This window comes from Gorilla gorilla, chromosome 7, assembly GCF_029281585.2.
Source record: "Gorilla gorilla gorilla isolate KB3781 chromosome 7, NHGRI_mGorGor1-v2.1_pri, whole genome shotgun sequence".
Lineage (NCBI taxonomy): Eukaryota > Metazoa > Chordata > Mammalia > Primates > Hominidae > Gorilla > Gorilla gorilla.
The window spans coordinates 26,869,776-26,897,024 of record NC_073231.2 but is presented as its reverse complement, the minus strand read 5'-3'; the positions used below and the strand labels follow the sequence as shown (position 1 = coordinate 26,897,024).

Genomic DNA, 27,249 nt, shown 5'->3' with positions numbered 1-27,249 from the left:
GTGATCCTCCCACCTTGGCCTCCCAAAGTGCTGGCATGAGCCAGTGGCATGAGCCACCTCATCCCTCCAGTAAATGTTACTATATAATAAGACTTTTTCTCTTTGGTCACCGGACTCTACCTGAAATTACTTAAAGTGTAATCGAAAACAGTCTTATTTCAACATCATTATAATGCATTAGTTTGAATTTAGGCACAAACAGGTGTTTAGAAGAGATGTATGTAATTGGCTTGGAGAGGATCCGGTGGCCTCCGAGACAGCCTAGGAAAGGGATAGCCAGGTGCAGAGTGGCACAGTGGCCATTGCACCTACTGAGAGGCCCTGGCAGAAACAGTTCCTCCCTGATTCCCGTGGGAATGGTGAGTACCCTTATTCTCCTCTGGGCTATGGCTTCTCCCCTGCCTCCATGCTGGGTCCAAGGGCGTGCTGGGGTGCGCCTCTCAAGCTTGCCTTTCTCCCACACATTGATTTCTCCACAGACTTCATCCTGGTTCCTCCTCTTACCCACATCTACCACCCCTTTTCTTTCCCTTGACAGCCACAATGGGGACAAAGGATGGAGTTAAGAGCATTCATTTTAAAGTCACACCGGACGAATTCAACTGTCAGACCAGCCAGGTAGCCTCCAGTAAGCTACTTGGACTCTTAAGACTTGAAAGGGCAGCCCTAAAGCCCTCCTCTCACAGGATTGTTGTAAAGAATGAAGAAAATTATGGCCTGAAACAGTGGCTCATGCCTATAATCCCAGCACTTTGGGAAGCTGAGTCAGGAGTATCACTTGAGGCAAGGAGTTGGAGACCAGCCTGAGCAACATATCAAGACCCCATCTCTACTGAAAAAAAAAAAAGTTTTTAATTAGCTGGGCATAGTGACACCCACCTGTAGTCCCAGCTACTGAGGAGGCTAAGGCAGGAGGATTGCTTGAGCCAAGGAGATTAAGGCTGTAGTGAGCCATGATCATGCCATTGCACTCCAGCCTGGACAACAGAACAAGACACTATTTAAAAAAAAAAAAGAAAGAAAGAAAACTGAAGAAAATGAAATGTGTCCACAAGGCCTGGCCAAGGCAGGCATCGGATATCAGTTGCCCCCATCTTCCATGGCTACAGCCTGGAAGCTCCTGCAGCTCCCGGGACTGGGCTCAGCTCCGACTCCACCAGGAGCACCAGCTTCAAGGTCTTCATGAAGCATGTGGGAATCTGTGAGGCTGTCAACAGCATTCCCTTCCTAAAACTTCTAGGCAAAACCAGCCTAGCCTCTGAGCTGGCTGTCATTATCCAAGAAATGACAATGACCTCTAGAACGCTAGGCAGGACTGGCCAGGAGGATTCCACTGTGACTTGTCCATCGTCTATGAAGCCCTGTGGCACACCCCAAAATGGAAAGCATCTGAGGACCCTCAAAAGAACTGCCATTCAGGAGCAGTCCCACCAGGGTGGGTTCCGTACACAGGTGCTTGGTGTGATTGGAGGAACCCAGATACTCTCTGCACCCCAAGTCTCCCACTCCTTGACTCTGATATGCCACAACCAGATGTCATCTCACCAGCATTCATGAGCACCTACCACTTTCCAGGCACCACGCTGGGTATTGGGCTTGATTCCTCTGGGTTATATATTACCACCCCTAAGCGTTTTCTTTTAAAATGCAAACACCCTCTGAGAAGGGCAATGCATTAATTAGATTGCTCACACCGCAGACTGAATTAATTCAGGGTATGGGGAGTTCTTTATTATAAGATATCAGAGAAGGACTAGATATCTTTAGCAAACGGGGCAGCTAAAGTTCAGAGGGCAGAGGTGACTATAGAAAAAAGGACCAAGACAGCTGTAACTTTGCATTTTTCTACAGTGGATTTCAGGGGCCACATCTCCTTCCTCCTTTGTCCTTAATCAAGACAAACATGCCCATGCCCATGACAAGCAGCAGCAGTCCCCATAAGTGCAGCTGATGAGTTGGACTCCATAGGAGAGAGCGGCCAGGGGCTGGCAGCCCTGGCTCTGCTGCAGAGGAGCTCACCTGCCTTTCACCATCTCCAGGATGAGGACGCCCTGAACCAGTGCCTACTCGCTCCCCAGCAAGTTCAGGGCTTAGAGTTCAGGTAATTAGGCCCTTGGCAATCTCACCTGAGCCCGCCAATAAAACAGACAAACACCTTCAGCTCCTGTTCAGGAGGGAGAGAGGAAACCAGGAGGGAGGAAACCAGGAGGGAGGAAGGGAAGGAGGAAAACTTTTTTCTATTCTAAGGCTTAGCAACCGGAAGGGAGAATTCATTTACAAAGCAGCCACTCCAACACCCCACTCCTGCTCCACACCCAGGGTTGTCCCCTCCTGCCACAGAACCCTGGACTCCATCTGCCACCATCATCGAGGATGACAGGGGACATCTGTGCAGGCTGCAACCTGAACAGGCACTGGGCACTGAAGGCCTAACCTTGTAGGGCAGGCATTCGCCAGCATGGTTCCTTCCAGCAGAGGAAAGAAGGCTCCCTCCCACTCCAGGAGCCACACCACCCCCAAAAGATGTCTGAAAGGCTGCTCCAGAGTGTTAGAGAGCAACTGAGTGACTTCTTTGAACCCTGCCTTGTGTCACCACCAGCTGTTGAGGGCTCAGCTCAGTTCATGTCTGGGCTCCTTCAGACCGGGGACCATTCCTTAACCATCCCTGGATTGGGACAGTGCCCAGGAGATACTAGGCACACAGATTTCCTTTCCCCCCCTAAATAATCAACATTATTAATACTTCTTGTATATGATCACGCTGGTCTGTGATGGAGTTCCATACCTGGCCTTTTTTACTACCTATATCATCTAAATTTACTCCTGCCACACACGAGAGGGAAGGGCATATCTGTCACAAGGCTGGGTGGGGAAGAATAGTTTAACAACAATTGCAGTTTATTGGGTGCTTGCTTAAGGGACTGGCAAGTACTCTATGAGGATTATCTAATTTAATTCTTCCTAAGGGGTAGATACTATTATCCCAATTTACAGACAAGGAAACTGAGGCTAAGAAAAAAAAACAGACGTTTGCCCAAGGTCACAGTGAAGCTTTAATGAAGCCTTTAATTGAATTGAAGGCTCCTGTTTTATGCAAAGAACTAGTAGAAAGGAGAGGGAAGGAATCGTGTCCCCAGACTCCTATCCAATCTTGCTGACGGGTAAGCAAGCCCTGGTGCATGTCGGCAAACCTTGCCCCATGCTCTTCTACTTGGAAGCAACAAGTCCAGCGTGCCGAAAAGTGTTGGGAGAGGGGCCGTCTCCTCCAGTTGAGAGTGGCTGCACTCCACCGCCTCTGGGGCCCTGGAAGCTTAAGGATCCTAAATGCTTCCACTGCCTCTGCCTTTCCCAACGCAGGCCCCAATCGAACAGGATAAGGGCTTCTAGCTCCTCACTCTGCAGCCCCTCCTGGGGAGAGATCCTGACAGGTGGAAAGTGGGTGCATCACGGTGGGGTCCCCCGGAGTTGAGCTGGGCGGCCCGGAGGCCTCTCACTTCCTTCCCACCACCCCCGCAGGCTGAGCTCTGCCTCGCGCGGGGAGACATGGGCACTGCAGCCTTCGGTCCTGCAGCTCGCCCAGGACCGCGGACCCCACAGCGTCTCCCGGCCCCAGGCAGGAACCCGTGGAGACCCTCCGCAGCCTCCGGGTGCACGCGCAGCAGGAAGCACTCTGGAGGGGCCAGGTCTGGGACTGGCGCGCCCGAGGCTCGCTGGTTGCCGCGCCTCCCTGGCCCTCCCTGCTGCCGGGCTCTACGGCCAGAGGCCAGAGCCGCTGGCTAATTTTTCACGCCCCACCCCCACCCCCACCGCCTCCCTGGGTGACGCTACAGCCTGTGCGGTTCCTTTAAAGGCTGCGGGTTCCGTTCTTCTTTCCTTTTCCACTGGATGCCAAAATATGCAAATCTTGGGACCGGAATCTGCAGCCAAATCGAGAAGGAGAAGGGGCGCGGCCGGCGCGTCACCGGATCCGCTCCTTGTATGGCTCTTCCCGGCTTGGCCCGCCGCCCTGCGACCCTCCCCGCAGCCGCCCGGGCCCCTCCCGCACCTAGCCCGGCTCACACCGCCGCCCACGCCCCCCGACCGGCCGCGCGCCCCCCCCCAAGGGAGGGAGCCGGGGGCGGGAGGCGCAGCCTGCCCTGATTCTGACCGGAGCGCGGGACCGCTGCAGCGCTCTCCCTCCCTGAGCCGCGCTGGCGGAGGACAGCCCGGGGGCGCTGTGGCTCCCTAGTATAGGAGTGGGGAGCCTGGCGGGAGAGGCGGCGGGGGTGGAGAGAGGGGGCTTGCGGGAGGCGGGAATCCCTCCTTTCCTAAGAACTGGAGAAGATGGGGGGAGGCCGGGCCCTCCGGTCCCCAGCCCTCCACTGAGTGGAGGGGAGGGGAGGGGAGGGGAGCGAGGTTGTCATCCACCTCCACCACAACGTGCAGCTCGGGAGTTCCTCCCACACGTCCCCGGCCCGCGTGGCCCTCCCACGGCGTGAGGCCCGGGGATCCTCTCTTCTTCCTTGTCAACACTCCCACTCCCCCCGAGAAATGCACGTTCCCCCAACCCCGACTCCCCAGCAGGGGACGAGGGATTCACCGCGCCCACGCGGCCACCGAGGAGGGAATCCTCCCCCGCCAAGCCGATGTGATTTGGGGTCGCACCCCCATGCTCCCGCCCTCTCCTCCCCCTCGCCCGCGGGCCGGCTGCGCGCGCCTCGGGAGCAGGCCCCAGGGAGCACAGCAGCCGCCCCCGGGATCTGCTGCCGCTCCGGGAGGTGAAAGCGCTCCGGGTCGGCACACAGGCCGCCCTTGACTGCGGAGCGCCGGCAGGCAGCAATGGGGACAGCCCTGTGGAAGGCGAGGGGGAGGGCAGAGACTAGGGGAGGCCGCCAGTGGCTCAGAGACTGTGGGTTCGGCGTCCTCCTTCTGGAACTCTGGCGGGCCCTTCGCAGGCAGCAGTAGACAGCGACTGCGCCCGGGCCTGCTGGGCCCTCCTGCCATCCTGTGGCCACAGAGGCTGCTTGGAACCGTTAGGGAATTTACTGGGGATTCAGTGCACGTGTTTATCTATCCCTTCAACTTCATTCTTTCCTCTTCACCACGAAAACCGCACATCCTCGACCCCATATGGATGGGGCTCTTGTCTTTGGCGCAACTGCTGGGGTGCTCCGAATCTCCTCGCCGCTGCGCTCAGCCTAGAGTCAGCGCCGGGTCAGGGGCCCAGGGAGGGGCAGGGGCGGCGAATCAGAGTGAAGTTGGCACAAAAGTTATTGGGATATTGGACCAAGGAATTCTGACAAGTTGAAACACCCCCCCAACCCTGCGCGCACCCCTCCTTCCCCCCACAAAGGGAAGCACTCCCTTTCTCTTAATCTCGGATAGGATCCCGAACGCTGGAGCCGCTGAGGTAGCAGGGGCGCAACGCACGCCTTCCGGGTTCCCCAGCAGTTCCCGGGCTGCAAAGGGACTTCGCCAGATGTTTTCAACTCTCTTTCTAACTGCTGGGGTGTTGGAGACCACTTGCAAACAACCCCACCCCACCGCCCACCTCCCCCCAACGCGCTCTCCTAATGCAAACCTCAAATAAACACACACAATGAGTTACTGGTGTTTCGACTCCACGCTACGCGCTTTGCGCTTTGCATGCAGCTGTATCCTTCTTTCCTCTCTCTTCTCGCATTCTTCTTGTTTCTTCTCCCCTTCTCTTTTTTTCAAGAGCCGCGAGCGGTGCGGGCGCCGCACGTTGGCTGCGGCCCGCTTCCTGCTTTCTAATGTTCCATTGTGAGGAGCTTCCATTGTGACGTCGCGCCCCTTCGGCTGGGCTTTGTCTGTCCATATATGGGCAGCTACGTCACGGAGCTTTCCCGGGGCTCAGATAAATAGGCTGGTGGAGTTCCCTGGCTGGGAGCTTTTGGGCAGCAGTGAGCTTGCTAGGAAGCGGCGGGGCTGGTGGTGGTGGTAGCAGCGGCGGCAGCGGCGGCAGAGGCGGCGGCGGCGGCGGCGGCGGCGGTGGCGGTGGCGGTGGCAGATCGGGGGGCGGGGGGGCGGCGGGCGCGTGTCTGTTTGTGAGATCAATACTGAGGCCGCGTCCGACCCCCTTGAGCCGAGATCCCCCCCAGCCCAGCCCCCACCCCACCCCCCGCACACGCCCCACCCCCCCACGACCCAGCCTCATACCGCACCAGCTGAGGCACCCAAGAGGATTACCCCCTGGGGCCCTCTCCCGCCCCCCAAAAAAGAGAAGATCCCCTCTCCTGGCCCATCCCTTCCCTTCTTCCCTCCCCCCTCCCCCCGAACTTTCCCTCTCGCATGCTTTTCCCCTGCACCACGGATCGCCTCTCGGATGCCGCTTGCCTGGAAGCTGCGTTAGGAGCGAGCGGCGGCGGTGGCGGCGGTGGCGGCGGCGGCGGCAGCTCGGGAGTGCTATGACCGGCAAACTCGCCGAGAAGCTGCCGGTGACCATGAGCAGTTTGCTAAACCAACTGCCTGACAATCTGTACCCCGAGGAGATCCCCAGCGCGCTCAACCTCTTCTCCGGCAGCAGCGACTCGGTAGTCCATTACAATCAGATGGCTACAGGTAAGGGCGGCGGGGAGGCGGCGAGGCAGCGAGGAAGGAAGGGGAGAGGAAGAGGAGGAGGGGACGACCTGGTGATGGATGGATGGATGGATGGATGGATGGATGGATGGATGGGTGGATGGGTGGATAGATAAATGGATGGAGAGATGGGGGCGCGCTGGGAATTTTGCGGGGGGCGAGTTGCTTTTCCCACCCACTCCTCCCGCCCTCCTCGATCGAGAAGGCTAGGTTGGCGACGCCACGGTAGAGGCTTCGGTTCTCCCGGGTGGGGGCAGCCGCCGACCGGAGGGAGGTAGGTGCGAGCGGCTCTGGGGTTCTCCCTCACCACGCAGGGGGCCCGATCGCCGGGCTACGCGCAAGGCGTGGTGCTGTCGCCCTCTTCCCGGGAGGAGCCCGGCGTCTTTTTCACCCGCGCTCTCCCCCCTTACTCCCTCAGCCTCCCACCCGGGATGGAGCCATGTGCGGCGTGGAGTCCCCGCGGTGGGAGAGGTACTGCGACGCTGCCTTTCCGGGGCGTTCAGCAAAGCCGTGGGGGTGTGGGGACGGCGGGGAGAAGGAGGGGGCTCACCCGCGGGGCGAGGGCCTGCCACGGGGGACGATCCCGGGGCCGGGGAGCTGGGGAAGGGCGGCCTCTCCCGCCATGGAGACACCGGCCGGTTTTCCGCCGCTCTCCACCCTCCCTAGCTGGGGCTAGGATTTTCCCCTCCAGCAAAAGCCTAAAGCTCCTTCATGCCCGAGGAGGCTGGGGCCGGGGTAGGTGAAGGGAGAGCTCCCTTTGAGGGCGACACCCTTCTACGCTCCGAGGACAAAGCGTCGGAGCGCTCTGGGTCGGCGACCCGGGAGCAGCGCGCGTGGGGGGCATCGCCGGGGAGGGAAAGGCGCGGCGTCCTGGAGCGGACAGGGCCAAGGGAAGAGGCCGAGTTGTGTGCGGTGGAGAGCGAGAGCCCAGCGCGCTCCGGGTCTGAAACTACCTGTAGCTGCAGCTACCTGCCCGCCCCACCTCGGGAAGAACAACAATGCTTCTCGCGCGCGCGCGCGTGTGTGTGTGGTACGTGAGTGTGTGCGCGGCTTGTGCGCTGTGTGTGCAGCAGCCACTCCACACCCCGATCCGTAGTATTTTGCTATATCCAGGTTGCGCCCGGGAGCGCGGCACCGCCCGCTTTGCGCCGGGCTCAGCGTTCCTCTTACCCCATGCGCTACGCACTCCACCCGGCCGCACCCTCCGCACCTGGGCAAGGACCTGGGCGCCGCGGCCCGGAGCCGGATCGGCTTCACTCACCCCTCCCCTCTCTCCCCCGCTCTCCGCAGAGAATGTAATGGACATCGGTCTGACCAACGAGAAGCCCAACCCGGAACTCTCTTACTCCGGCTCCTTCCAGCCAGCCCCCGGCAACAAGACCGTGACCTACTTGGGAAAGTTCGCCTTCGACTCCCCTTCCAACTGGTGCCAGGACAACATCATTAGCCTCATGAGCGCCGGCATCTTGGGGGTGCCCCCGGCTTCAGGGGCGCTCAGCACGCAGACGTCCACGGCCAGCATGGTGCAGCCACCGCAGGGTGACGTGGAGGCCATGTATCCGGCGCTACCCCCCTACTCCAACTGCGGCGACCTCTACTCAGAGCCCGTGTCTTTCCACGACCCCCAGGGCAATCCCGGGCTCGCCTATTCCCCCCAGGATTACCAATCGGCCAAGCCGGCGTTGGACAGCAATCTCTTCCCCATGATTCCTGACTACAACCTCTACCACCACCCCAACGACATGGGCTCCATTCCGGAGCACAAGCCCTTCCAGGGCATGGACCCCATCCGGGTCAACCCACCCCCTATTACCCCTCTGGAGACCATCAAGGCATTCAAAGACAAGCAGATCCACCCGGGCTTTGGCAGCCTGCCCCAGCCACCGCTCACCCTCAAGCCCATCCGGCCCCGCAAGTACCCCAACCGGCCTAGCAAGACACCGCTCCACGAACGGCCCCACGCGTGCCCGGCCGAGGGCTGCGACCGCCGTTTCAGCCGTTCGGACGAGCTGACCCGGCACCTGCGCATCCACACGGGCCACAAGCCCTTCCAGTGCCGGATCTGCATGCGGAGCTTCAGCCGCAGCGACCACCTCACCACTCACATCCGCACTCATACGGGCGAGAAGCCCTTTGCCTGCGAGTTCTGCGGGCGCAAGTTTGCGCGCAGCGACGAGCGCAAGCGCCACGCCAAGATCCACCTCAAGCAAAAGGAGAAGAAGGCGGAGAAGGGCGGTGCACCCTCTGCATCCTCGGCGCCCCCCGTGTCGCTGGCCCCCGTGGTCACCACCTGCGCCTGAGGATCGGGCCCCCAGATCCCCACTTTTCCCCTCCAGTGCCTCCCGGCTGCTAGCCTGAAAGCAGCGGGAAAGCCAGCCACGGAGGCGTAGGGGCCGCGCCCTGGCCTCTCCATGGACGTGCGGCCGCTTGCTCCCCTTCGATGCCCCGGGTTCCCAACCTTTCACGCCGGCCAGCGGTCAGGGGCCAGGGCTGGAGGCGCCTTCCCCTCGCGGTCCCCCACTTAGCCAAGGCGTGGGGGCGGAAGGGTGGCGTCTAGCCCGCTTTGTTCAGTTCGGATCGCCTTGATCCAGGGGCCGCCGGGCCGCGCCAAGGACCTGCAAGGGACTGAAGGCGGAGCCCATCCAACCCTCGCCCGACCCAAACACCTCATTGTTTCCCCCACGTCTCCCTCTATACCCCCTCGAAGACTCGAGAGGGGGAGGGGGTAAGGAGCGCACCAAAGCGCAGAGCTTGCTGCCCGCCGCACGCACGCGCGCCTGCGTGCGGGGATGCGCGCGAGTGTGTGCGTGCTCGCGTGTGTGTGTATGTGTGTGTGTGAGTGTGTGTGTGCGCGCGCGCAAGCGTGTGTGTTTAAGACTCTTGAGCTGAACTGGGCTGTGTTTACCCCAAACTCTTCCCCACCTCGGGTCCCCAAGCCGCTGGGAGATGTCCCATGCTGGGGGTCCGCACGTGGCTGGAGGAGGTGGTCTTCCATCCGCTCTGAAATCATGTTTCTTAGAGAAATGCCTCGGATGCCGCCGACGCGGTGCGGCTGCCGCCGCTTCGGGTTCGGCCCCTCAGAACCCCTCCTTTTCTGAGCGCTTCCCTCTTAGGCCTCAGGGCAGTTTGATCTGTGGGGAGAAAGAGCAGCCATCGCTGAGCCTGCCTTTTAAAATATATGTGTATTTCCTTAGCCCCGCTCTAAGAAATCTATGTTCCTGAGTTTGCCCTCTGCCCTCCCCCTCCTTCCCCTTCTCCCCTCTAAACCTTCTCCCATCTCTTTCAAAATCTTTTCCCAGAAAGGCAGGCTTCAACCAGCCACTCCAGCTTTGTGTCTTCTCTCAATTACATAGCAATTTCTCCTTCCCACCATCATGGGGAAGCTGGCTCTGCTTTTGCCCTTTGTCATCACCAACACAACAGATAGAATTTAAATATAAGTATATGGTGTGCGTGTGTATGTATGTGTATGTATATGCATGCATGTGTATAAAGATGCACATGCGTACATATACATAACATACACACAATATGTATTCCTAGCAAAATAAAATCTCTAAGGTACTTGGTTATCCAGTGCAGTGCACCGGAATAAAGAGAATTTGTAGGCGTATACAGCTTTAAATGATTTATTTTTTATGAAAATGTTAACTGATGAGATTATATCTACATACATGTGTTATGTGTGTGGATATAGATACACACATATCTGTACATATACGTGTGAGTGTACATATATACACATATACACATCTACGTATGGATATGTGTGTATACACATATACACATCTCTGTCCAAAATTTCCTCAAAGATATGGGGATTTTTTCATGAATCCATGTTGATGAATGAGGTGTCTCCTTTCCATACCCAGTCTCACCTTCTCCCCACCCTACCTCACCTCTTCTCAGGCACCCCTCTTCCCCAGCTGTCCTGCCAGTCCTTCTCGTACAGGGTGGCTCCTTTGAAGTGGAGTAATAGGGAAGGTTGCTCTCTGCCACAGCTTGCAGCATGGTCTTGACTGAATGTACTGTTCCTGTTAGCGTTATTTCTCCTGTGGTCAGTAAGCTGCCCAGAGAGAAGGAACAAAGGTCTGGAGTTTACAGAATGTCTGTTTTTAAAGTCACTTTATGCGTTTTCCACTTTTTTTTTTTTTAAGAAAAAGAAGTACCATTTTTGTTTTGTTTTGTTTTGATTTTTGGTGGTGGATAAATAATACTAAAAGGACTCTAGTGGAAAGGGGGGATATCGAAGAGCAGGGGGGTTGTGAATTTCCAGGTACTTGGACTTTTTGTAGAAGGAGAGAGAAGAAGATGAAGTTTGCCAGGAGGGCCCATATTTTTTCAGCTGAAGGGTAAAATCTTTCTTTGCAGAGACAGTATTTTGCTGAATACTTTTTATAATGTGATGATTATTAAAAAAGCAAAAATTTTGGTCACTTCCAAGCTAGAAGGAGGAATCAGATACCCTTTAATATTTTTTCCTCGCTCCTTCTGGTATATGCATGTCACTGCATGATAATTGAGTTTTCCTTTGTTTTAATAAAACTGTTCTCAGACATTAAGCTAAACTAAGAGAAAAATAACTTTGTTGCCAAAAGGTTGTGCTATCCAGATTTTTTATATGTCTGCATGTTTAAAAAAAAAAGCAACAAAAGAAAATGCACTCTAACTTATGTGAACTGAGAGAAAAAAATCAGGTTTTAAACAGGAAAACCTATGGGGAATGATATTTTTTGAAAGACTTTTGTATAAAGTTGAGTACTTAGAAAAAAGACAAACCAGATGTAATATATTTTGTGGATGTTTTTATTTCTTGGATTTATAGTACCTTATACTAAGGTTAAAAAAATATGCTTGATATTGTGAAAAGGTGAAATTCTTCACCAACATTTCATTTGCTCCTTTGTCATATTGTAATGCCAATATAATATAGTTAATGAAAACAGCATTTTTAAAAACCGAAATATTGAAATGGTGTAATGTTGTACCATTTGCACTGTGAGCAAATGCTAATACAGTAAATATATTGTGTTTGCTGACAATCAGCCGGCCTATAAATCTCCTTATTTCTTGTTTTTATAGCATAAAGCTTTAGTTTGGCCTGTTTTTTGTCTTGGTTTGTTTTTGGCTGGTGGTTTGTTTGATAGGTTGTTATGCCTAATTTTGCTGTTCTTCCTCTGAAAACTCTCAAAGTGGAAATGTGGAACTTGGTGTTATTGGAAGTAGGTCAGAATTTTGTGCAAGGTTCTGGTGTTTCAAATAGTTTTGAGTGTTTACTGTGGTACCAGGAGAATAGAATTCCCCTCCACCCTTCTGTAAGCCTCACACTGCCAGAGGGATTAGGCGAACAGGTTAGGTAAATTCATGGGAGTCAGGGCTGGTGACTGGGAATCTTCTAGAACCTTCTTTCCAGCTTCCACTGGGTATTTGGGGGTAGAAGGGAGGAGATCTCCTGGTTTATGAACAATTTCTCTAGAGACAGTCTTAGGGAATGCCAGAACAGGACCCTGGAGGGCCTGTCAGCCACACTGAGTAGTTCTCTTGCCAAAGCTTTTGAAGCCTGAAAAACAGGTGGAGACTTGACCGAGGTTCTTCAGGGTTGGCAAGATGACCAGAGAGATTGGCAGCTCTTCTGTGGTCAGATAACTGGAAAAAATCAGGTTTTAAACTTCTATAATTTTAATCCCGCTTGGATGGGATTCCTCTGGCCTCACTATTTGGAGCTGCCTGGTAAAGGTGAACCTCGCTGAAAATCAGCTCCTATGAATGACCCAAGGATCCAATGCCTTGAAAGGAAGAAAGGACATTTGGGATTTGGAGAACACACAGGGAATGTTTGCATAGCCTCAAACTGCCGTACCTTATGATTTCTACCTCCCATAAAAAGCAATGCTTCTCCTATCCTCCAAGCTCTCTTCCCTAGAACATTCCTCCTCCTTAACAATTTGCCAGCCCTAGAGCTGTCTCCATTTCTCTTGAGGAAAATGTATCCTCCACTTCTTTCCTGTGTCTGCATCTGCATTTTGCACCCCTCACCTTGTTCCCCATAGTCCTTAGAAGGCTTTATCCCTTGAGGCTTGCTGTAGAGCTGTCTTTGCACAAGTCAGTTTTTGCTCCCTCCCCTTCTTCCCGCCTGCCCTCTAAAAAAAACTCACCTGGGTTCCTCTGCAGTGCATTTCACATATGATCTGCTTCACCCAGGTTTAGGGGCTTGGTGTATAATGCTGTGCTGTACCCCACCAGATTGTATAAATGCCCCATCAGCTTGTGACTGGAATCTGTGTCTCAGACCCTGAGGTGCCGACCAGGTCAGCCACAAAGCAACAGAAATGTCGTGTCCCTGCTCAGAAACTGCTCTTCGGCATCCCCAAGGCAGCCCCATCACAGAGAAAAATATGGGTGGTATTTCTGGTTGGCTATAGTTACCAAGAAGTTGAGGCCAGACCTGGGCGGAGGAGGTAGGCTGTGGCCCTAGAAAAGAATGTTTTTGAAGTGAGAGATGAAGAAGGAGAATGCAGTATGGAATCTTAAATTTTCCCACCCACACAATTTTAGGTCACCGGCTGCCATCTTGAATTCCCTTCTCTTACCTCATGAAACTTCTAAAATTTCAGACTGTGGCTTCAATAGCCTCATAGAAGTGTCCTTCCTTTTTAACAAAGGGAATCCAAGATGGCAGAAAGGTCCTAACATTGAGCATATAATCCATCTCTTTGCTAAACTAGATGTTTCCTTCCAGATTTCTATGTATTTCTCAAGTGAGTAGTATGGGAGGAAGATACTGTCCCTGACTGTCTTCATAGTCAGCATCCAGCCCCACCTGCACCTTCTCCAATCAAACCAGGCCTTCGGTGTTACACTTTCATCAACAGTGTACTATGCTGCATGATTAATAAACTCACTATCCATTGGTGGATATTACTCAACCCAACCTGGTTCAACCACTGGGTTACTTGGCAATATGGCAGTCCGCCGGGCTGGCACCAACCCTGTGTGATGTAATCACTGATTCACACTTTGTAGCTAGATAAGACTGTCCCAGATAGCATCACACCAGCTACCCAACCCGCCTGGGTTTTGTAAATATAGGGAGAGGAGACTCAACCCTGAAACTCAGGGATGAAGTAGGGAGAAGGTGGAGGGAAGGCCTAGATGGGGCTATCATGGGAGGGAATCAGTAGAGGCTTTGCAATGAACAGGCCCTGTGCCCTAGGGCAAAATCAGGCATCAAAGTAGGGAAGGGGTAGAGGCATAGTTCCTTCCAAGAACCCCTGGGGTGTTTGGGGATGAATGAAAGGATGCCCCCCCACCCCGCGCGCGCACACACACACACACACACCACTTGGGAGTGGTGTACTGAAAGTGATGACTCTTTGCAAAATTGTACTTGGTGAACTGGGGTTGAGTATAAATGAGCTACTTAGAGAGAACATGGGGCAAGGCATGGCATACGTTTTTGTGTGGTGTGTGGTGGAACTGGTAGTGGCGAGTGTGTAAGTGTGTCTTTATTCATAAGCATGTCAAAAAGAATAGCAAGGTGGATTCTGGTGAATGAAGGTAATAGCTCGTGGCCAGTTGTTATTGATCTCCTTTTGCTAATCCATAATTTGCTTGTCATAAATGAGGGGGTTGTGAGCTGCCTTCTCCTGGCCCTGATTGGCTTCCCTGGTGTTCTGGAACAATAAGCCTGGGGAAAGCAGGAGGCCTCTGTGTGTCCCAAGAGCTAGAAATCATACTGGCAAAATCTTAAGGACAAAGGGAAATAACTGACTGTCTAAAAGGTGCCATGGGGTTTTAAAAATAGGTCATAGTCCCAGATCTATCCCAAGGGGTTCTTTTCGGAATAACCATTCTTTGTGCGGAGAGGAGAGGGTTTTCCAGAGGAAGGGGAAGAAGGCCCTTGATCAGAGCAGTCCGTGGGTCAGCCCCATGGACCACACAGTCTTACTCACCAGTCAGACATCCTCAGAGGCCAGGAGAGCCCCTGGCCCTGGAGCTTTCTCCCAGCATGTCAGCTGTTGAGGTGTCACCATTCTTTTGGTTTGAATATTTCCATCAACTCCATCTCTAATATTTTTAAAAATTGGTCATTTTCACAGCCCCATGTGAGAACAGGAGTAGGCCAGGGTGGGAGGTAGTGTCATGAAGCTTTCCCCAATTTGCGATAAAGCCTCTGACGTGTCCGTGCCTGGGCAGGATAGGACCAGGCCCTGACTGTTCCTGCTCCGGAAGAGTCCCCATCCCCATCACAGCCGGTTCATCTCTAGCCTGGAACTGGGGCAGTTCCTGCCACCACCTCTCCTGGCTACCACCAGCCTCTGACCCCAGGCTGGAAACACTATTTATTCCGCTCTAGCAAACACACAGATGCCTAGAAGGATGTTTTCTGAGCAATTTTACCAGGGAGCTAATGCAAACAGAACATGGCTACAGAGCTGCAAACAAGAAGAATGTCAACAAAAATGTTCTAACTTCTAGGCTGGGTGGGAGCCAGACTGTGATTCCATACAGCTTCTTTCCTACTGCCTACCCGCTTCCGGGTCTTGCCTCCTCCAGGGAGACCCCCAGTGCATTCTCTCAGGACATGTGTGGCTTCTCTGGTTTACTGAGACCCTGCTCTGCTCCCAGGGTCCCTGGATGAGGAAGGTCCTTCCTCTAGGCCTCAGAAATGCCTTCCCGGGCCCCCAGGCACCCCGTGCTGCTCCTATCAACCCTTCCTTCACCCCATTCCTGGGGAACTCTGGGGTTCCACACCCTCCGATCCTATCCTTGCTCCAATGGTGCCCCTGAGCCCTGCTCATGCTGCTTGGAGCACGATGGCTGTCCTTTGGGTCAGCCCTTCTCACCAGGCCTGCTCAGGGCCTGCAGCCTTCTCTACTTGGGCCGTTTGTTGTGGCATCATGACCCAACCAGAAACAGACTGCTCAATCATAGACTTGTTGTTTGGGACTCCCTTTTGGGTCACGCACCGAGTTCCTAGCTAGAGTTTCAGGAATGCCTCCAGCTGTCAGCTCCCTAGAGGAATAGAGATGTCTGTCACCCTTGAGTCCGGGCACACCCCAAGCCCTCTTCAGGGGAACCTACCCTTGTCTATGGGCCTGTATTCTCTGAAATGGCTCACCCCAGAGGTGACCATTCACTCACCTAGAATCCATCAGTACCCTGTTCTCACCAAAGAGAGAGAGGTTAGTGGCCAGAACAGAACTGAGCCTTTGAGCCCTTTGGTATCTTTTCCATAACAGGCTGCAAGAGCTCTCACACTTCTTTTTTCCTCAGCATCACCCCTCCACATTGTCCAGATGCCTGACAGTCTTCCATTCCTCCCTGTTCCTTTCTCTGCACTGCTTAGGAAGGTCAGGTTGGTCCAGCAGGAGGGAGAGAAGAAAACTTCCAGTACCCGTGGAACCCCAGGGTGCTAATGAAAGTCTTCTTTTGGGTACTTGTTACTTACTTAGGTTTCAGTCCTAAAAATGAAGAGGCAGTTTGATAACCTGGCAGCTACTCTGGTTTTTCTCCTGGGGCCCTTAACCCACTTTGGGACCATCGCCTCCCTCCTACATCTGAATCTCAACTCTGCCACTTTCTGGCAGTGTGACTCTCAGGAACTTCTTAGTCTCTCTGACCCATTATTTCCTCTTGTCTTATCATTGCTGTTGCGGAGTTTAAATGAGATACTGTGTATGGTGCCTGGTTCATGGTGGGTGCTCCATCAATGTCATTTATCTTCCCTGTCCCTTACCCCGTCCCCATCCTCCAAACACAGTGGCAAGAAAACAGGCTCTGTCTCCACTGGGGATCAGTACATCAATTCAAACAGCCAGGGGACCTCGCAGTCCCTGCCACCACTCCCAGCCCCTACCATCCACTGCATATCTGTGTTCTGAAAATAGATCCTCTCCACCCTACCCCCAATCCACTTGAGAGAACATGAGTCCTTTCCCCTCTTGGCCACAGCCAAAGTTCATTGTTGTAATTTCCTGGCCTAATTCCTGACCCCTCTTCAGGTCCTTTTGTCCCATCTCTCTCGCTGAGATAGGTGGATGGGACACCTTCCTGATCCAGTATCATCTGCAAAGTTAATTAATGTGTCATTGGGCTGTTGCCTGCTTCCTGATCCTTATCATGGATTTAAATAAAACGCAGCAGCCCCAGTTCTGCCCCGTCCATCTCTTTCCCTTCATCTTAGTCATCAGTCCTTGACCTCAGCCTTCTGGCTAGCTCTTAGCTTCCAGCTGCAGGGCTGGTGGCCCTGCTTCTGCCCAGGCCTGGTCTGGGGGCAGAGGTGGCATGCAGGGCTTTAATGGAATGCAGGGCTTTAATTCTGCGAGAGAATCATGGACATCAGGCCCTTACCTCAAGGTCCCACTTCCTTCAGGGATTCTCCCTAAATTTTAGCCATAAGCGACCTTAAGATGCCATTTAGTCCAACATGCTCTTTTTCAGATAAGGAAACAGAGGCCTAAAGGGGTTCGTGACTTGTCCAAACTCACACATCTAGGAAGGGCAGAGGTGAGAATTCAGATCCTGACAATCAGTGGAAGGTCCCACAGAAAGGTTAATCACTTTGTTTATTTATTTAAATGTGTGTCAAGGGCCTGCCATGTGCAACACATTCTTCTAGGCACCGGGGTTATAGCAGTGAACAAAAAGGCCTGCATTGTCACAGCTTACCTTCTCCAGGGCAGAAACAGATAAAAAACAAACAAGCAAATATGTGTTGTGTCCGACTGTGATGTGTGTTATGGAGAAAAATACAGCAGAGGAAGGAGAATGGCTAGCATTGGGAGAAGGGGATTACAATCACATGCGAGTGATCTGGGACGGCTTCACAGGGAGGTGTCTTTCAGCACAGGCCCAGGAGGTGACAGGATGGACCACGTGGCCATCTGAGGAAGAACTGTCTGGGTGCAAAAGTCCTCAGGAGAGCATGGCATTCTTGGAAGTTCGAAGAGTAACATGGAGGCAGAGTGGCTGGAAAGGAAGGGAGGTGACAATAGGAGATGAAGTCGGAGAGATAGTATGGGACCAGGTCACGGGAGCACTTTAAAGGAAATGAATGTGTCCAAAAGAAGCAAAAAATGCCGAAGGCTAATAGTGAGGGAAAGGCCCCACGACCCCTGAGCAGAGCCCCGACCTGTACTAACTGGACTGCCAGGCCAGCCCTGGGCTGCAGGTACCATGTCCTTTCAGCCCTCAACGCCCCCATTCCTCTGCTTGGCTCTGTCATCCCCTGACTGCAGTCTCCTTAGTCTTTCTTTCACATCTGAGATGTCAAAGACCACCAATGATTCCTAAACTCCAGCCTGGCCAAGGAGAGACAGAAGTGCCTCCTTCAAGAACCATAACCAAGAGCCTTCTCTCTTCCTGTTGACATTTGCCTTCGTGCCAAGTTCCTAATGAGATGAATGACTCTTCCTGCTGCCCAGCCTAGGAGTGGGAATCTCCCTTGGCCTCATCTCTCAGAAATCGCTCCAGCAAAGCTAGCTCCCTCTTTTGTCTGTGGCTAGATTGACCATGTTCTCTCCCTTGGCAAAAAGCTGGTGGATGGTCAGGTTCTTCCAATACGGTCACATTCTCACCCATATCCCGGGCCCTGAGCAGGCAAGATGGTACCCCAAAAATCACTTGATCCGCAATGCCGCTGGCCACATCCTCTCTATTTCCCTGGATTCTGGCAAATCTCCGTCTAGTAACATCATTTCTATGGCCTAGTCTAGGCAGTTTCATGCCTGAGAAAAAAACATTTCTTCTTCCCTCTCCCCACCTTTTTTGGTCTTCCATTTCATGCCTCCCAAAAGTTCCCCTCAGTTCTTGGCTTTCCCTTGCAACTTGGCATCATCCAGAGCTTCTTCCCATTTCATTCATTCATCCATGAATTTAGCAAAACTACTAAGCCAGGTACAGTGTTCAGCATGGGGGTGGGGTGGTCACACAGTCCAAAGATGAAAAACACACAGTCCTTGAAGATCTTATGCTCTGTCGGGGAAGCAGACACATAAATAGATGATTTCAATACACTGGGACTGGTGTCATGATAATGGTTCACTCTGATAGGAAGGCACCTAAATCAGAGTTTGGGGGTAAGTGGGAAGGATGGGGTGGGGTAGGGAAGCTTCCTGGAGGATCTCAGTCTTCTTTCAGGTCCCACATCAATAACAAAACCACTAAGCTGCTGAGGACTTTCTATGCGCCAAGTGCTGTGCTAAAGGCTGGACATGTATTATCCCATTGGACTCTAGGTAGAGTAGAACTAACCCAGGGTGCTCACCAGGTAGCCTGTGGGGCTGTTCACTCTTTGTCCTTTTCCTGGAGGAGAAAGAGAAAATCCCAGTGGCCCACAGGCCCCAGGAAACAACAGAGCAGCTTGGCATCTCTGGAGTATGCCCAGCTGGCTTAGTGGAAGTTGTCCAACCCAGATGACATGTCCCTGTGTTACATTCTGGTTGCTTCTCCTTGCTACAGAGCAGAGTTTTCTGGGGTTTGGGGAGGGATACGGGAAGCCTCCATCTTTGGATTCTTTTGGTACAGGTACAACATCCCTCCAGGTGACCTCCACCTACCGTGGCTCTGTAGACGCCAGCTCCTCAGCACAGAACCTGAGGTGGTGAGCTGGGAGGAAACCCACCAGACGTGCTCTTCTTCCTGAGGTGCTTAGAGTCAGGTTCCACAGTTCCAAGCATGGCCAACCTCCACCTTCCCCTCTCTCAGCCCATCCACCTGATTCTCCTTTGCTGTTGGTTGAAGAGCTCAGACAAAAGACCAAGGCTGTGGCTCCAGTTCCAGCACTGCCTCTCCCTGTGCATTAGACCCTAAGTGAATTTCTTAACTTGGCTGAGCCTCTATTTTCCCATCTGTACAGTGGGGATAATACCCTTCTCCACAGAGTTGTTGAGAGGATCCACTCGAATGTAAATTATGAAAAAGAGCTGTCCTTTCCAAAAAGCCAAAAGAAGACTGTTGGAGGAGGAGGTGGGCGATACTCTTCTCCTTCGACAGGTGAATATATTATGCGGAGACATTTCTAGGTGGAGCTGGAAGCCCGGTCTGAACTCAGTCACTATTCTTATTAGATCAGGTGAGAAGATCACACAGGATTCAGATGGCTCCGAGGTGACAAGCTCAGGAATAATCCCAGCTTCACTGTTAGAAACTGTATTTTCTGGGTCTTAAGACATGGAAATCTCCATCCAGTGAGGATGTAGATCATGGAACAGATGTACACCCTCTGCACTGCACTGCATCAGGAGTCAGGAGACCTGGCTTCTAGTCCTGGCTCTAACATGAGGACAAAGCTCTATAACATCTGCAAAGTCACAGCCCTTCTCTGGGTCTTGAAGTCCCTGTTAGAAAATCAAGTGGTCCCACTAGAGAATCCATACGATATCTTCAGCCCTAAAGTGCAGAAGTCCCAAGACTGTCACTCTGTGCAAGACCCACCCCCATCTCACAGCTGGGGACTGAGCCAGGGCTCAGCAATGCTGGCATGAGACTCAAATGCAAAGATCCTGCTTCCCGTTGCCTCAAAGCACCACCTCTCTCGCTCCATCCTCCCAAGAGCCTCCAAGGCGCCATTGGCTTCCTGGGACTCTGAGTCTGCCGGCCTCTTTTCCTGACTCCAGTTTCTTCTGGCCTGAGCCAATGGGGCATGTTCTGTGACTGCATTTGCATCTCAGATTGTGTTTTTAAACCCATTTTCTCCCATATTTGCCTGAAAAATATATAGAAACTGATATACAATCCAATCCTCTGGTTTGGGGTCCCATTCAACCCAATGCCAGAAACGCTTCGCAGTGGTTTGCGGTACTCGGATCACTTCTTCTCCATGGACTGGAAAGCCCTGGGGGGTGGCAGGCTCCTGAATGTAGCTCCTGCCCTAGTGAGGGAGCAGCAGGGGCCCCAGAAGGCTCAGAATCTCTGTCTTTGGGGCCCTCCTGAGAATTCCTACTGCTGGGAGTCCCCCGTTTTGGGATTTCAGCCTTAAATCTACCATCTGAACCACTGCCCTACCTGCTGGGTTTTCCTCCCAGATCACCACCACAGGTCCCTCCGTCATCTCAGGAAAGGACCCAGTGGTCCTAGAAGCTCATCCCTCTTTTCATCCACAAAGCCCAAGTGTGCCCCACCCCATCCTCCTCCCAAACTCTGCCCGGAACCAGCAGCCCCTCCCTTCCAGCACACCCTTTTGCCCTTATCTCCAGCATCACCCATTTATTCCAATCCTCACCCCACTGGAGCGTCTGCTGGGTTACCCAACCTCCCCTAGGTCAAGCCTGTGTTGGATGAGTTGAGTCATTACCTCCACCTCCTCCCAACCCTCCCAGGTCTCAGGAATTGGGCTGGTTTGGCAGGCTGGGAGGGAAGCCTCCAACCCTTCCATGGAGGCAGCCTCCTGGGACCAGGATTTTCCTGGTATTGAGCCTAACTTTGTCTTTCCCGGAACACCCTTGTCACCAACTAGACCACCCAATCACCCACCTGAGTTTGCTCACTGTCCGTCTCCCCACACCAGCTCCTTCTGTGACCAGTCATGGAAACTTGGACACAGCAATGAAGCTCTCTGGCCCTCAGATGACACATCTGCGAAATGGGGGATAATGATACCTCTCCCGCCCCAGGGGAGGACACGGAGCTGCTACTATCCCATGGTCCTCCTCCAGCTCCCCTAGGTTGTTCATGTCAGCTCCCTCTCTCTCCCTCACTCTTAGAACACCTCATCTGCAGGCACTTAGGATTTCTAGTCTCTGTGCCACCGGCTCTGTCCTTGGCTCCTACCTCTCTCCCATCCACATCCTCCCACCCTTGGGGTCTTGGCAACTGTGACAGCCACCAAACAGGAACTGCAGACAAAGCCCCCAGAAGTTCAGGCCACCGCTTCCTTCCCTGCTGCACCCCACACTGTCCAAGGAAACCCAGAGGTTAGACAGCAAGGTCCAGATTCCCTCTGGGGACAAGAAGCCAGGCTCTGTCCTTGGTTCGCACAACATTCTGGAGCTGGCAGGGCCCTGGACGATCCTTTGTGTACAGCCCGGGCTCTGCGGCTCCCATCTTTGTGCACGCCCTGCACACACATGCAGGCAGCAGCCCTACTCAATTCTCCCACGAGCACACGCTCTCCTGCTCTCCCTCCCCCTTCTCTATTTCTCTCTCTGAGCTGTGCTCCCAGAACACACCCTCCCAGCCCACCAATCCTACACATGCCACTGCGCTTTACAAGCATCAGCTCAAGAATCTCCCAGTTCCCCACTTGCTCCCTCCACTCCATCTCTCCAACTCCTCCACCCGCAAAGGGTGGGCCCTGTCTGCCCACAAGACTAAGATGTCTCAGCTTCTCCAGGCCTGCCTTTGCAGGAAGAGTCTTTGCTGGCTTCCTGCAGCCCCTCATCTCCCTTTCCCTACAGGCAAAAGCAGCCCAAGGCCCCCACAGCCTGGGCAGCCCCTCCCCAGCATCTGGTGAGAGGACAAGAAGAAGGAAGAACTGTGGGTTCTTTTCCTTGAGACTCCTAGATTTTGTACCAAAATGCAGGGTGTGCTCCTGTTTGCATTTTTTTTTTGTTTCCTTTCTGAAAATAACCATGAAACTATCATTTCCTCCCACTGCCTTTTCCCTATCTTATTTGGATTAGCAGAGTTGCTGCAAGAGGTGGTTTGGAGCCACTGACAGCCTCCTTTCCTGACCTGGGTCCAGGGAACGCATAGGTGGCTTTGGAGCGGGCACTGCCAGATGGGCGCTGGGTCCTCTGGGGTGGCAAGAAGGAGTGCAGGCACTGGGCACCATGGGGTCACCATGACCTCTTCAATTAGAGACCCCTGGGAAACCAGGTTTGAGCCTGCCTTGTGCCCACATTGGTAAATATCGGGAACAACCTCAGGCCTGGCTTTCTTTCTGTAGCTTTTCTGGAATGGGGGGGCAGCAGCTCAGCCCCCTCCCTTGGCTGACAGGTGGGGAAGATGCAATAGATATAGGCTCTCCATGTGGGAAGGGGGCCAATACAGAAGAACTGGTGCTTATACAAGAAGAAAAATGGGGTGCATGGTGAGAGGGGTTGCCTCTCTTCTCCCTTTGTTTGTATCCAATGCCTCCTCCCACGCAGCTGTTCCGGGCCTTCATGCTGCTCGCTGAGAAGCAACCTCAAAAGGATCCAGCTTCAGGGTTGGGGGCAGTCAGAGAGACTCCCAAAGAAGCCTGCCTCTTATGCCACCCAAGGGCCTACAGGGCACAGCTTGCTTGAGAAACTGAGCTTCCCTGTAATCCCAGCATTTGCTTGAGAAACTGAGCTTCCCTGTAATCCCAGCATTTGCTTGAGAAACTGAGCTTCCCTGTAATCCCAGCACTTTGGGAGTCCGAGCGGGGAGGATCGCTTGAGGCCAGGAGGTCGAAGCTGCAGTAAGCTATGATCACGCCACTGCACTCTAGCCTGGGCAAAGAGCAAGACTCTGTCTCAAAAGGATAAAAAGAAAAACAAAAGAAAGAAAGAAAGAAATGAAGGGGGCAGCAACCCAGGCCTCCCTGCCCTGAGGATAGTTCTTTCATGAGGCCCCCGCCACAGGCCTTCAACCTCTGAAGCCCACTGCTGCCTGACTTGTTTCTGGTTGAAGAAGACCCCAGGGGAGGGCCCCTCTGCTGGTGCTGCCATCCCTGGGGCCTGGCCAGTTGCAGTTCCATGAAAAGCAAAGGATGGCTGAGGCTGGAAAAGGGGACCACGGACCAAAGTTGCTTGGCCTGACCTTCCTGGCAGAGGGAACTGGTGCCCCCGGGAGCCTTCCTGCCCTTGTTTGGCCTCTCTTCCCTCCTGCTGTGTGCCTTCTTTGGGGATTCCTTCCTGATCAGTCCAGAGGTACAGCAGGCCAGGGCTGGAGGGTTGCAGCCGGCCTGGCCTCAGTGGCACCACTGTCTCCTCCTATCCATCAGTGAGGCCTTCTCCACATGCCCCTCATGCTGGTTACCACCTTTTCACTGTGACCAGATTTGGCATGTGCCCCATCTAATTTCTCTAGGCCAGCCTGCTGCAGCGGAACCTCATCCCTTTCTTTGAGGGTCCTGGCTTGCCCCAAAGGTGCTGGCCTTGGCATGAAATCCTCCCCCAGCCCCCCGTAGTCCTTCCTGACACATCCACACTATGCATCCCTTGGTTCTGCCTCTTCCTTCCCAGCGGGACCCTTCTCCTCCCCCAGGCTGAGCTCCTGGGCTATTTGGGGCACTGCCGGCCTTGTGGTGTAATCAGTGCCCGGGGATAATTGCCACCTGCCCTGCCGGTGTCTGGGGGCTGTCTCCACCACAGCAGCAGGGGGTGGATGCTGGGCAGCCAGGCCTGCAGCAAGGTCAGGCTGGGGCAGTCCTGCCCTCTCCCCAGGCCTGCTGCTCACGCGTGGGACTTGCAAGGATTCCCTAGGAAAGCCATGCGTTCCTAGAAGCTATGCTCACCTGGGACACTCTGTGGCTTCAGATGGGGGTGGATGGCTATCCCAGCCAGGGGACAAAAGTCCTGAGGCTATTCTATGCACCCACACACAGCCCAAACCCTGTTCTTCCATACTACCTTCCGAGGTCAGGGGATACCCCCTGGCTGCTGACCTCTGGACAGAGCAACAGCCAAATCAAGAGGGACTTGGATTTGACCTTCAGTCCACCAGGCCTCATCCTCCTCCTTCAGGGAGGCAGCAAGGGCTAATGACTGTGAAAGTGAGTCTACTATAAATGCTAGCTTCCTCCCTTTTTGCTACATTCTTTTCTGCTCCAAGGCAGCCTGGGTTTAGACAGCCTGGGTTTAAATGCCTGTCCTTCTCACTTAGCCAACTCCGTGACCTTGGGCAATTAGTTCAGCCTCGGTTTCCTCATCTGTAAAAAGGAGATGATCAGAGGAGCTGCCTCACCAAGTTACTGCAGAATACATGATCTAATACATGTAAAATGCTTCACCCAGTGCCAATGAGACTCTACAATGGTGGGTATTATTATCGGGAACTGCAAAGGGCAGAGAACGGGGGTTGGGAGCATCCATACGCCAGCTCTAGGATGCCCAGGAAAGCAAAGTGGGGCTGAGCGGACAAACCAGAGGCAACCCCAGGGCTGGACACTCTCTATGGCAGCTAAGATCCTGGAGGCTGGGAGTGGGGCATCTCACAGACCTTCTCCATCTAGGAGCACCCACTCCCACTCTTTTGACCTCATTTCCTGTAAGGTGGTACCATAAAAGCTTTTTGAGGCCAGAGGACACCAAATACCTGTGACTACTTTATTTTCCAAAGAGAAAGTCAGCAGCAGCAACATCCAGATGAAATACTCTGATCTTGAGAGATGCAGAAATCGAATTATGTTTCTGTCTCTTCCTTTCCTGTTATAGTAAAAAGGTTATTTGTCCTAATGCTTGAAGTTCTTTACACAAATATTCATGGCCCTGTCACTTGAAAGGCCATTCAGATAAATAAATGTCTGCTTTCCAGAGTGAAGCATTTGGGGGTGGGTGGTGAATGGGCTGAAGGGCTGGGCCAAAAGACCAGGACTGACAAGGTCAGCCTGCCCCTAAAGCAACCAGGCAACCCAGCACCATTTTCTCCCTGCTTCAGTGCCTTCCCCAGCAGGGCCCAGAGCTCCCACTTCTGACACCTTGCACCAACAGGCTAGACTGGAACCTCAGCTCTCCAGCCCCACCAGCACCAAGGTGGGAGCAAAGAGGGCCGCACTGGGTAGGAACATCAGCCAAAAGTACTAGATACTGCCCCATGGAGATGGAGAAGAAGGGAGAAGGCCAAAGGGTGGGGAGTGGGGCATGAGCACCAACCTCACCTGCCAGGAATGTCTCAACCCCAGGTAGAGCCATGAGGGCCCCAGCTCAAGGCAGCAGCCTTAGCCATACCACAGCCTGGCATGAGCTCCACATCACAGACATCCTGAGCCCCAGCTCAGGAGCTGTGTCTTCAGTGACTTCCTCTGACTTCCCCTTCTGGCTGTGCCCTGGAGCTACCTGGAGGAACAGACCATCCAGACCCAATTCAGAATCTCAGGAGCCTTGGACTCAGTGGTCCTACTGCCAGTTCTCTCCAGTGGGTACCTCCTATTGTGGGTCTGGGGCCATCTTAGAGCCTACCTGTCAGGGGGCTGCCCAGCCTGGACAGCCCTTGGCCTGATGCCCAGGGAACATATCAACCCGGGGGGATTGTTTTCCCTACTGGTGCACTCTCCCTCACTCGCGTCTCCTCCTGGTTTCTGTGAGCTAATCAGAGAGAAGGAGGGGGAGGAGGGGGTGCTGCTTGCCTTCCCCGTTATCTGCAGCAATCCACGGTGACTAATGCTCCCAGTTGGTAAAAAGGCAGTGTAATCAAAACACTTTTTTTTTAGTCCTTAAAGTTAGTCATTCTCCCAGAGTGGAGGAAAAAAAAAAAAAAAAAGCCCACAGCAGGCACCACGAGATGCAAGCTGAGAGGCCTGCACTGCTGGGTGGAACCAAAGCATTGGCTGTGGCAGCTCCTGCAGGTCAGAGGCCAGGACTCCTCCTCCTCTGGGTCCTTGGCTATCCTTCCTCCACACCCGCATTTGTTCTTGCTTTCCCCAACATCTGGGCCTTCTGATCCCTGAAGGACGTCCATGCCATGTGAGGGGCTGCCCTTTCCTGTCACCCTGCCCGGTGCTGCCACCTGCTGGTCTGGTACTCTCCGTACTGGAGGAAGCATATAAAAGCTCCCAGGATGAGGCTGAGCTTGGCACCCTGGTCATAGGGTGGCCCTCCCTCCACCCACAACCTGGCCATTTAGTAGCGGTGCTTCTCCTGGTTCCATCTGTCTGCTGGCTTCTGACCTCACTGTGCCTTGACAGAACCAAAGGTTGTTGGAGGTCAAATGGCAAACTGTAGTGGCAAAAGCATAAGGATCAAAGCCAGGGTGCTCAAGTCAGAAACCCCACTTCACTGCTTCATGAAGCTATACTATTGCTTCATGGCTATACTTCAGCACCATCATCTGTGAAATGATAATAATGGTAGTATCCACCTCACAGGGTTGAGGCAAGAATTAAATGTGAACTGCAGAGAATAGTGCCTGTCATGTCATGAGTGCTCAATTATTGTTAACTTATAATAAAAATAATAACAATAAAGTGGAATATAAACATATAAACCATCTCATCGCTCTTTCTTGTCCAAGGCAGACATGACTAATCAATCACAGAACTTCCCCACTGATGGCAGATTCCCCAGAATCCTCAACACTGCATTCCAAGCAGACAATCAGAGTTGGCACATGGGATGATATCCATTCGCCCTCCCAGATCTAACCTGGACCTTTCCCATTGCAGTCAAGGTAAATGAGGCCCAGAGGAGGGACAAGACTCCCTCAAGCCACTTGGAGGCAGAGCCACGGGTCAGACAGGCGTTCCTGGTTCTGCTCGCTTCTTGCTGTCCTGGCTTCTGATGTGTCACTTCACCCTGACCTTTGAGCAGTCCGTGTGGGCCTCCCGCCACTGGAAATCTCACCCTGATTTCCTCCTTCTTCTCCCACCCTTGCTCCTCCTCCTATGTTCTTGCTCCCCAAAGCCCCCGGGAAAGCTATTTTTCTGAGACGTCCTACTGAGCAGGTACAGAGTAGGGAGAAGTGGGGCAGTGAGGCCACATAGAAACCTGAGGCCTGCGTCTGAATATCTGCAGGAGCCTCCCTGAGGAATCAAGACCTTTAGGGCTC

At 53.5% G+C, this 27,249-nt stretch overlaps 1 protein-coding gene across 4 annotated transcripts; it reads left to right on the top strand.

Moving 5' to 3' along the window:
• Nucleotides 1-5,885: 5,885 nt before the first annotated feature.
• EGR3 (early growth response 3) lies at nt 5,886-11,684 on the top strand. Of its 4 annotated transcripts, XM_004046762.5 has the most exons (3): nt 6,443-6,561; nt 6,998-7,050; nt 7,870-11,684. In XM_004046762.5, exons 2-3 carry the CDS (start codon nt 7,011-7,013, stop codon nt 8,877-8,879), a joined length of 1,050 nt encoding a protein of 349 aa, XP_004046810.1. In that variant the 5' UTR covers nt 6,443-6,561; nt 6,998-7,010; the 3' UTR covers nt 8,880-11,684. The 4 variants fall into 4 exon arrangements, with proteins under 4 accessions (XP_030869820.1, XP_004046810.1, XP_004046812.1 ...); XM_031013960.3 differs by lacking the exon at nt 6,998-7,050 and having other exon boundaries at nt 5,886-6,561; XM_004046764.5 differs by lacking the exons at nt 6,443-6,561; nt 6,998-7,050 and adding an exon at nt 6,615-6,853.
• Nucleotides 11,685-27,249: the final 15,565 nt, after the last annotated feature.

Excerpts from the sequence above, each read along its gene's own strand:
- EGR3 (XM_055348922.2), top strand. The coding sequence starts at position 7,291 with ATGCCCGAGGAGGCTGGGGCCGGGGTAGGTGAAGGGAGAGCTCCCTTT. Across the intron at positions 7,610-7,869 it reads CGCGCGCGCGTGTGTGTGTG|AGAATGTAATGGACATCGGT; the intron begins GTACGTGAGTGT and ends CGCTCTCCGCAG.